The sequence below is a fragment of the Gavia stellata genome, chromosome 2, assembly GCF_030936135.1.
Source record: "Gavia stellata isolate bGavSte3 chromosome 2, bGavSte3.hap2, whole genome shotgun sequence".
NCBI lineage: Eukaryota > Metazoa > Chordata > Aves > Gaviiformes > Gaviidae > Gavia > Gavia stellata.
In genome coordinates, this window is record NC_082595.1 from 108,438,288 (window position 1) to 108,449,333 (window position 11,046).

An 11,046-nucleotide genomic window follows, 5' to 3' on the forward strand; every position below is an offset into this window, starting at 1 on the left:
TTTTAATTGCTTGCAAATGCATTTTCTCTGTCCCATTATGTTGCCTTTCGGCTGTTGCGGTGAGGCAGAATACAAATTTGCAAGAAGGAGGAAACATGGTGCTGGGCATCAGAGAGGTTAGCTATGTTCAGAGGGAAGGGGAATGGGCAGGTTTTTGCAGGACATCTCTGCTCTTGCAACTTGAAGAAACCCCCTCCAAAACTTCCCACACTCATTGTCCACAGATACAGTCTGTGAACTCTGGTGTCAAAGCTTCTTCTCTCTTTTTTTTTCCTCCTTGGGAAAGAAAAAGCAATATAATATAACTTGTACTCCCAAAATAATGATTCTTAAAGGGAAACAAGAGGAAAAAAAAAAATGTCTCACTATGGTCTCTTTTTGTTTCCCCGTGACAGTGTATAGGGTTTGTTTGTTTATCAGACAGGGGTTGTCTCTCTTTGTTTGGATGAGTGGAAAGGCAGGCACACAGACAGGTTTGCCTGAAAATGAAGGTGGGTAGCCTGTGTGTGTATTTCAGGGGTGCTGCCAGCTCCCTCCCTCCAACCCACAGAGGTCTGGGCCTCTCCCAGGGTTTTCCCTGCGTGTGAAGTTCAGGGGAGGGGAAAGGGGTGGTGATGCTCAGCACAGAGGGGACCCATGTTCAGGTTCACCCCTTCTGCCAGACAAGAGGGAGGATTTCAGCAGACCAGGGGAGCAGGAGAAGGAGTAAAAGATTTGCCAGGGGAGATGAGACAAAGGATCAACAAGAATAGATTTGCAAACAATGGGCAGGACCCAGTGAAGCACCAAAGCGACCCCAGGGCTGCTTTTGGTTTAGGTCAGCTGAGTGTCCCCAAGGCTCACAGCCCCCAAACTTCAGGAACTGCGCAGGACAAAGGGGATGGAAAAGAGTATTAAGGAAAAAGCTTTTGCTGGCTGCTGGAGAGGGACTTTTCTTTGGATCCTTCACAGAAAAGGGCATTGCAGAGGCTGGACCCTGCTCCAGGAATGTCCTGGCACTGCTGGCCCCAGCTGCCTGCGATGGCTTGAGCTGCTCCGTGGACTCATTCAGACACAGGAAACTCCAGGAAAAGTCATCAGAAGTTTAGGTCCAGGAAGGACCAAGTTTTGGTGACTCTCAGCATAAGAGAAGGCTTTTAATTAGGAAATAAAATAAACAATTATTGGGCAACCAGCAAAATGCAGGAGCTAAGGCAGGAAGGAAAAAAAGAAAGGAAAATTTGTAATTTCAGGCTCCTAAATGATGGAAAACGTTTGCAAGTCAAGCAGGAGGTGAGGGAGCTCTGGGAGCCTGGGGAGCTGCTCTCACACAGCAGCCAGCCGTCAAGCCCAGACTCCGTCCCTGCAGCAGCACCAGCCACTTCGCCCACTGCAGTGAACTACCAGGGAAACTGAGATGATCCCAGAGAGGGAGCTTTGTTTTTTCTTGGGGTTTTCCCCCACATTCCTACCCCTTCCAGCAGCTCCGTCAGTTTTTTTGCAGACCCCTTCAGAAAAAAAAAAAAAAAAAAAAAAAAACCACACCACAGACCCAAAAACCCCATTCTGTAGCCTGGGAGCAGAAGCAAACTTTAAGCAGGGGATAAACAACGTGCCCAGACACAATGAAACTCAACGCCAAGTCTGTCTGCTCTGACCATTAGTTTATGGCGCTGGTTGGAAAACCAGAAAGCTCCCAATTAACTTTCCTGAAAGAATTTCTTTCGGAGCAATTAATAAGTGCTTTGCAGTTTGACTCGCGTTATTAATTGGATTGGGGGGAGTTAAAAGCGCAAACGGTCTATATGATTTTTTAGGGTCTGTAGGCGAAGCTAACAGATGGAACTGACCAGTACCGTGCATCTGGCAAGCCGGGTTTCTTATAAACTTTCCTCCAAACAAAACCATGTCGGTGGCTTTGTTGTTGTTGGAAGCGAGGTTGGGCTCCGAGCTGGCTGGTGGTGTGGCTGCGGGCTGCGTGGGGAGGGAGGGGGAAGGGGTCGGACGGGGGGGACATCTCTCGCAAAACGGATCCCTTGCAGCGGGGTGATCTCCTGGCAGCTCGGGAAACGAGTTGGGAAAGCATCGTGCGTGTCCTCCCCCCCGCTCCCAGGGGCCAGGCAGCCCCCGCCCCGAGCCAGCGCTCGGGTGGGGGTGATAACCGCACCACGGCACCCACAGGATTCAAAAGAAGGGAATCTGCGCCCAAATCCTTTCCACACCTCTCCCACGCCAGTAGTTTTCTGGAAAAAAAATGGCATAGACGGAGAAGGTGTCCTGCGGAGGTGAGTTGGAGGGGAGCGCTGCCGCCCTGCAGCGCCGTAAATCACGGCAGGGACTGGGCTGCGCTGCACCCGGGGCCCCCCGGCCGTGTCCCCTCGCCGTGTGTCCCCCTTTACTCACTGAGCTGGGCTTGTCTTGGCGAGATCAAGGAACACACACACACCCCAAAGAAAAAAAAGACCCAGACAGGACTGAAGTAACACTGTGGAAATAACCGCCCTGGGGAAATCCACAGAGCTGGGGGGGTGCGGTGACCTGGCTGTGCGGGACGGGGTTTGCCTTGCTTCTCGAAGGGAAGGAACACTTCTCCCTCCGTCAGGAGGGTGTGCTCAAGGTGTCTTAACTTCTTTTTTTCTCATCTCTAAGCCGTCCTGCTCAAGGCTGCTGTGGCTGCTCACACTGCGCTCGCCAGGCTCCAACGGGGCGTCGGAAAGTGCAGAGTTTGCCCATTTCTACGTATTCTTTTATCCTCTCAACTACCAAAATCTCGAGGCGTACAAACCAAATCTGAACTTGGAAGAGTTCCTCGAATTTTCTCAAATATACGTTGGGAAGAAATATTTTTATTTCATTAACATTAGAACTGTAGCAAATCCGAATGAAGAGAAAGATACAATACCTTCCTTCCTCCTTTCCTTCTTTTCTCCTTTCCTCCCTCCCTCCCTCCCTTCCTTCCTTCCTCCCTTCCCTCCCTTCCTTCCTTCCTTCCCTCCCTTCTTCCCTCCGTCCCTCCCTCCCTCCCTTCTTCCCTTCCTCCCCTCCTTCCTTCCTTCCTTCCTTCATTCATTCATTCCTTCCTTCCTTCCTTCCTCCCTTCCCCCTTTTCTTCTTTCCTCCCTCCCTCCCTTCTTCCCTTCCTCTCTTCCTTCCTCCTTTTCTTCCTTCCCTCCTTCCTTCATTCATTCATTCCTTCCTTCCTTCCTTCCTCCCTTCCTCCTTTTCTTCTTTCCTCCCTCCCTCCCTTCTTCCCTTCCTCTCTTCCTTCCTCCTTTTCTTCCTTCCCTCCTTCCTTCCTTCCTTCCTTCCCTCCCTCCCTCCCTCCCTCTCTTCTTTCTTTCCTTCCTCCCTTCCTCCCTTCCTTTCTCCTTTTCTCCCTTCCTTCCTTCCTTCCTTAGCGTGTCCAGAGAAGGGCGACGAAGCTGGTGAGGGGTCTGGAGCACAAGTCTTATGAGGAGCAGCTGAGGGAGCTGGGGTTGTTCAGTCTGGAGAAGAGGAGGCTGAGGGGAGACCTCATGGCTCTCTACAACTACCTGAAAGGGGGTTGTGGTGAGGGGGGTGTTGGTCTCTTCTCCCATGTAACTAGTGACAGGACAAGAGGAAATGGCCTCAAGTTGCGCCAGGGGAGGTTCAGGCTGGATATTAGAAACAATTTCTTTACTGAGAGAGTGGTGAGACACTGGAATAAGCTGCCCAGAGAGGTGGTGGAGTCACCATCCCTGGAGGTATTCAAGGAGTGTGTGGACGTGGCATTGTGGGACATGGTTTAGTGGGCATGGTGGTGTTGGTTGATGGTTGGACTTGATGATCTTACAGGTCTTTTCCAACCTTAGTGATTCTGTGATTCCTTCCTTCCTTCCTTCCTTCCTTCCTTCCTTCCTTCCTTCCTTCCTTCCTTCCTTCCTTCCTTCCTTCCTTCCTCCCTTGCTTCCTCCCTCCCTCCCTCCCTCCCTCCCTTCCTTCCTTCCTTCCTTCCTTCCTTCCTTCCCTCCTTCCTTCCTCCTTTCCTTCCTCCTTTTATTACTTCCTTCCTTCCTCCCTACCTTCCCTCCTGCCTCCCTTCCTCCCTCCTTTCCTTCCTCCCTCCCTCCTTCCCTTTACTCCTTCCTCTCTCCCTCTCTCCCTCCCTCCCTTCCCATTTTCCTCCCACTTCCCTTTCCCCACCAGGAAGGCGGGGCGGGGGCCGCGGGGGGGCCGCTCCCTCCGAGCCCCGCTGCCTGCAGCGCGCTGCGGAGCTGCCGGGGCTCTGCCGCTGCCCCCTCCGCGCTTCCCCCCTGCAGACAACGCCTGTCGAGCCCACCCGTGTGCCTTTGTCCCTCCGTGGAGGGGGAAGAGGCCGAATGGCCGCTCCCGTTCGCCTGCGTGAAGGGATACCGAGAAACCCGCACCTTAAAAAAGAAAAAGACCAGAGGGGAGAGGGAGAGGGAGAGAGCCACATGCCTCTTGGCCCGCGGCTTGTTATTAAGACACCTTCGCGGCTCAAACGCTCAAAAGCCACCCCAATTAAATGGCAATTAAAAGCCAGTTACACCCTCTCCTATCTCCAGGCTTATCGCTTGTGGAAGCTAGCCAGCCGCAGAGCCACCCCGCCAGGAAATGCCATTCGGGCCGGCGTCTTCTCGGGGGGCGGGGGACTCCCCCCACCCGCCCCGCCGCCGCCCCGGGCTCCCCCGGCAGCGGGCGGCCCCCCCCGGGCGGAGCCCGCAGCCACCTCGGGGGCCGCGGAGCCGCTACCGGGGGCAGGGGCAGAGGGACGGGGCGGGGGGGCAGGCAGGGAGGACTTCTTCCTCGAGTGGCAACTCCTCGGACCGGTGTCACGGAGTGACTCCCTCACGTACCCCTTTTGCCACCCGGGGCCACGCAGCCTCCCCGCACCCCTCCGCTAAAACACGCCGGCACTTGGAAATGTCGAAGGGAGAACGGCTCTCACTGCTCTTTAGCTCACCCGTCCCCTTCCCTGGTCTTCTTTCCCCTATATAGGCAGGTGTAATTCCGTAGATCTATATGTATTTTATGTATAATTCCATATAATATGTCACTGCAGTGATACTGTGTGGTCTCACCCTAGTTTTATGTTTGAAAATGCTATTTAAAGAAGCCTGTAAGACAGCATATTAGGAAGCTTTAAAAGCAGGTTGGAGTGTGGGGTGGACTTAAATTCGATGTAAATGCAAGGGTAAAAAAAAAAAAAAAAAAAAAAACCCAAACCAAAACAAACCACATAGTTTTCATTTAGGAAAAAAAAATACAGTTAAACAGACACACATACAAATGTGCAATCTTAGATTCTGGTCAGTATTTAAAAGCAGTATAATCAACAGGAAGGAGCACTTACCTACTGAAAAGGATGGTTTAATAATATATATTAATATATATTAGCTTTATGTCTTCCCAATAAAATGTACACAAAATACCCCCTTCGATCAGACTAGCTCCCATATTAGCCTGGGTAAGAAAAAGCATTCTAAAGAGTGGAGGAAAAAATGTATAAAAATGTTGAAAGAACCTACAGTTCCTTATTAGGCGAAGATACAATATTTATTCCTTGTCTCCTGGGATGAAGCTCCTCTATCTATTGTCCTCCCAGTTCTCAGTGCTGATGCTTAATTTTCAAAACTTCTATATTACCAAGGGACCTACGACATCAGCCAAAGAAATACCCAGCAAGTACAAAATCTGATCCAGGGAGCAGCTTTTGTGCAGAGGGAAAATTTTGTTCCTACAGGTTTTTAAGGAGGTGCATGGAAAAGCGAGAGATCTGATCTATGCAGATACATTGCAAATTCTCTCTGTCTGTAGAGATTTTTTCTAAAAAAAAAATTGGGAAAATACATGAACTTTGGATTTTTCAATTTTTTCCTTTTTCTTTCTTTTTTTTTTTTTAAATTTGGAGAGGGAAATTTTATCCAGAGTTGGGGTTTTTCCTCTTTTTTTTTTTTTTTTTTTTTTTTTCGGAGAACCAAAAAATGTCAACTACCTTTCCAGGTCTCGTCCACGATGCAGAGGTATTTTGTGTGTGTGAGAGTGTGTGTGCGTGTGTGTGTGTGTGCGCGCGTGTGTGGATGTGTGTGTGCCTGTGTGTGCATATGTGTGTGTGTATGTGCCTGTGTGGTTGTTTCCATTTTTTTTTAAATCCATATTGGACCGTTACATTTAATTATAATCCGGCTTCAGAGATAACTTAAAGAAGTATAGAGAGAAAATTCGTTATGACATCTGTCGCCAGAAAGGGCAACTCATTACCACGTTCAAACCGTTGCCAGAACGAAAATCAGAATAATACCCCTAATAATATAATGAAGTGGAGAGAAATCACCACCAGCTCGCCAGGAATGGGGAGTTCTCACTAAAAAGCAGGACTCCCCTTTTTTTTTTCTTTCGAAACGCAGGAAAAGGAGGGGGGGAGAGTTTTGGATCTGATTCGTTATTTTAAAAAGAAAGAAAAATAGGGGTTCAAAAAAAAAAGAGGGGAAGGAAGGAAGAAAGGAAGGCAAGCAGGCGGCAAGGCTTTCTCAACGTGTAAGGCTGTAACGCAGGGACGGGACTTGTGTGTATTCTCGGTAGTTTCCTCTGTTTGATGACTTTTTTTTGTGTCAGCCCCAGATATTACAGCTGTGATCAGGAGGTGGATGGCTAGAAGGATGGACGGACGGGTAGAAAGATAGGTAGTTTTTATTTCAGTGCGTGGATTCCTGTCGCTCGGCGGTATTTAGGGCAGGCTGGGCTGTTTATGATTTTTTGAACCGAGCTTTATGGCACCAGCCCAAGGTAGGAAAGGAGCTTTTGTTGCCGGGGTCGCCGCTCGCAGGCTTAGAGGCTTCTGCGGGGGGAGAAGCCATGCAGGACGGCGGGCTTGGAAGAACCGCACCCGGGGTTTTCAATGACAAACCTCCAGTTTTGGGGTCTTCTTTTCACTTCTTCCTTTCAGATACGTCACGACGGATCAAACAGTTACCGTTTGATGCAGCTTGGATGCCTGGAGTCTGTGGCCAACTCGACCGTCGCCTATTCCTCCTCATCTCCTCTCACTTACTCTACCACGGGCACCGAGTTCGCCTCCCCGTACTTCTCCACTAACCACCAGTACACCCCCCTGCACCACCAGTCCTTCCACTACGAGTTCCAACACAGCCACCCGGCAGTCAACCCCGACGCTTACTCCTTGAACTCTCTCCACCACTCCCAGCAATACTACCAGCAGATCCACCATGGGGAACCCACTGATTTTATCAACCTGCACAATGCGCGGGCGCTCAAGTCCTCTTGCTTGGACGAGCAGAGGAGAGAGCTGGGGTGCTTAGATGCTTACCGCCGCCACGACCTGTCTCTTATGAGCCATGGATCCCAATACGGGATGCATCCAGATCAAAGACTCCTGCCAGGACCAAGCCTCGGGCTTGCAGCCTCGGGAGCAGACGATTTGCAGGTAAATCGCATGCGATCTCCTTTCGAGGCACCTTCTTCTCCCCTCCCCCTGCCCTGGTCCCCCCCCACCCCACCCCCACCCTCCCCGTTTTCCTCTTCTCAGAATAGCTCATACAAAGGAGGGAAGAGTCATCCAAAATCCCGTCCAGAGCCCGTCCCCTCCAGAACAGTAGCAACAAAAAATGTGGCAATAAAAGCCAAGTGGGTTTTCTTGGCCAAACAAACCAAAAAACCAACCTCGCGCCTGCCTTCCCCGCGTGGGTTGGGTCTCTGTGATGGCTGAGACCGTGGGACTCAGCCGGAGATCTCGGGGTGCGTGTGTGCCTGTGCGGGTCCGTGGGTGCGTGTACCAGCCCTTCCCAAAGACCCACAGAAGCCGAACCCAAGCCAAGGCAAGCCAACCCAAGCCATCTCCTTGCTTTTCCTAAACTTTTCCTTTCTTTCGGCGAACGGACCCGTTTAGGCAACGCGCACCGGCAGAGCAGGCAGATGTGTTGAGGAAGGGATGGAGTAGGAGAAGAGAAAAAAAGGCAGGGCAGGAAAGAAATCTGCTTTCCGACATACATACAAAGGCAAACCTCCCGTGGAACTCCGAGACATGAGGCAGGGAAGAAATAAACGGGAGCAAACGTTCCGCAGTGCGATAAAAATCCCTCGCAATATCCGACCTAGACGTTAATAGGGAGAAAGATAGAAGCAGATAAAGCTGAATCCATCTCTCTATGTGTCTAACCATTCATCTGTTCCCCCCTAAGCGGCATCTGGACCCATCAAAAAAAAATTCGAGTTCTACGTATCCAACCCGCAGCTTTATCCGCTCAGAAATCCTTCTCCCCGCACTACAAATTCAACCGAGCTGCTTGCTTAAATGAAATTTCTTTCCAAATTTGCAAACAACGCCCTCCTGTCTCTAACAGCCGTTTGAAAAAGTCCCCCAAATGACAAGCAAACCTTCCTTCCCCCGCCGAGCCGGGGAACCGAGGCTCCCCGGGCAGCGGGGAGACAAACGGGACCGTATTTCCTGTACTTACTTTTCCCCCAAATCTCGCTCCCGGTCATACAAAGATCGCTCTGTTGGGCTTTCCAAAAAGAGGTGGCGGTGAAAGGCTCGGGAAAACCCCCGAAGTTTGTAAAACTGAGCAGGTTTATTTTCTTCCCTTAAAAACAAAACAAAACAAACAAAAAAAATCCCCAAATCTCTATAAATATTGGAGAAAAGAAATCTTTTTTCCCTTTTTTCCTTTTTTAATTTTTTTTAAAGGAGGAAAATAATCCAACGACCCAACAACAAAGAACGTTATCTTTTGTATCTTCTGAGGAGGAAACCCTAACTATTTAAACCTAGCTTTCTCCATTAAAATTCACTATATAATTTTATCCTCTCTGGCCATTTTTTGTTTACATTTTTCACAAGGATCTCCTTATGTTACCCCCCTCAAAAAAAAAAAAAAAAAGCTGCCATTCACTGCTCAGCCCAACTAAAACCTATTTACTCCTTTTTATAACCACGTCTGCTGCTGATTTTTTTGTATCTGTACAAATTTTTTTTCTTTGGCAGGCACAAAGCCTTGTATTTTTCAAAAGAGGGGATTAGGAACGTTTGCAAGACAGCAGACAATGCCTAAGTCCCGGGCAAAAAAGCACCATAGTTTATCCAATTTTCGACTTAGTGCCATTCAACTGGTCATTTATGCAATGTCATCCGACCAAACAACATGTTTCCCTTTAAAAAAAAAAAAAAAAAAAAGAAGAAGAGGTTGGTTAAGCTGCTAGAGGCACATTCTTCTTTTTATTTATTTAAAGAAGCAAAAAATGAACAGCCTTTCTTTGGAAAATACTAATTTTTCGATCACACTTTATTCGAAAGTAAAAGACTTAGGTCTTTGTACCTAATCTTTTCTTTATTTTTCCTCCTCCCTCTTTTCCCGAACAGAAGAGGGAGTGCATTGAGGTATCGAAAAGGCTGAGCGGTGAGAAGTTGAAAATATTAATATCTGTCGTTACGATTTAGATGATTCAGAACAAACTTGGACTCTTGCGAGTATCGCCTTGGGCTTGGGGGGAAGCGTTTTAGTGGCGAACAGAAACAGGACTGTACTCAAATACTTTTAAACCAAAATTGTGGTCTAACCAGTCTTCCCCTTTCTCCTTAGTCTTTCTTTTTAAAACGTTCATCAGCATATGACTCATTTCAAATGCAACAAATGTAAATATACTTTTCCCTGCACAGAATTTTAAGTGAATGTCCAATAGTTTCGAGGGCGGTTTAAGTCAGCCTAACAGATGCAAACAGTCTTGGAGCTGGAGTGGCATCTTTCAGTGCCCTAAAAGATTTTCCATGGGCAACAAAGAAAACTGTCACACCTTTTCCCATCACCGCTTTAATTTATGCTCAGTCGCCAAGTTTTTTTCATATTGATTTCATAATCACTTTAAAGCAGAACACTTAAAATAAAAAAGAGCCTTGAAAAGGAAGGTCTTACAGGGCCAGCGCCAATATGGTGAAAGTGGGGGAGAGAGCCAGGACTGTAAAGGTTGTTTTGTAAAGTGGGGTTTTTATTATGCACCGACTCTCTCCGCATTTACTTAACTCTTCACGGGCTGTTGAGTAGGTTAACACCCTTAAAGGCCTCTTTCATGTCCAATACCTCGTTTGTTTGTAGAGGAAAATGCGTCTTTAACACATTTCCACTGGGCAAAGATTTAGGTTTGGTTTGTTGTGTTTTTTTTAACCCCAACATAAGGAAAAACCCAAAGAAAACCCAACCCTTTCAAGTCTTTTATCATCCCAATAAAAATATTTATTAAGGAGGGCGAAGATCCCCAAATAATCAGCCTTGTAACAGGAGAATAAAGAAGTGAGATCTCTTTGGATGTGCACCAGAAGCCCTAGGCAGGTTTTTGGATGGTTCTTCACCCCACACTCATACATGGGTGCCCGTGTGTGTGCGCACACCGATGCGTGTTCATTCCCACCTATGTGCGGACCCACGCATTGTTACAACGCCCTTACGACTCTGTGTAGCCGGCAAAGCCCAATAGGTCGTCTGTTGTTTTGTTCTTTGTCTACTTCTCTGCGCACTTTGTAAGTCGGTATATATGTGTCACGAACATATGCATGAATTTAGCTGCAAATGTATAAAAATACCCAGCCAAAGATGCAAAAATACCGGGTGAAAGTGTATTTTTACCTTTGTGCGTGCAACTGTAGGGCGCGAACACACTTCCCTCAAGACCACTTGTTTGTCTCTCTATCCTGCCGCGTAACTGCTGGTCTAACTCCCCAGTTCAGGCGAAACTCGTATTTCAATGGCAATGGAAGTGAGAATTACTTTGCATTTCGTGGGGTAGGCTGCAGGATGGCGCTGGGATTTCACCAGAACACTTGAGTTCGATGAGAGTAACTGTGGTTTTCCAGTTCACCTTAACTATTGCTCCTGTGCGAGTCGTGTAACAAAGCAAAAGCTATGTGGGCTTCTGTATCTGATTTCTTTCTTTCCTTTCTTCCCTTTTTTTCCCCTCATTACTTAAGAGCTCAGTGGAGGCCCAGTGTGGACTTGTACTGAACGGGCAAGGAGGTGTGATAAGAAGAGGTAAGAGGTTACAAATACCTGCGACTATCAATTTTTGTAAATATAAACC

At 48.2% G+C, this 11,046-nt stretch overlaps 1 protein-coding gene across 1 annotated transcript in view; it reads left to right on the forward strand.

Moving 5' to 3' along the window:
- The first annotated feature begins 5,945 nt into the window (after positions 1–5,945).
- TFAP2D (transcription factor AP-2 delta) overlaps positions 5,946–11,046 on the forward strand; it is a 51,342-nt gene continuing 46,241 nt past the window's right edge. Inside the window, exons 1-3 of the mRNA XM_059835719.1 lie at positions 5,946–5,984; positions 6,908–7,405; positions 10,937–10,997. Coding sequence (XP_059691702.1) covers positions 5,946–5,984; positions 6,908–7,405; positions 10,937–10,997 — 598 coding nt within the window. The remainder of the gene's footprint in view (positions 5,985–6,907; positions 7,406–10,936; positions 10,998–11,046) is intronic.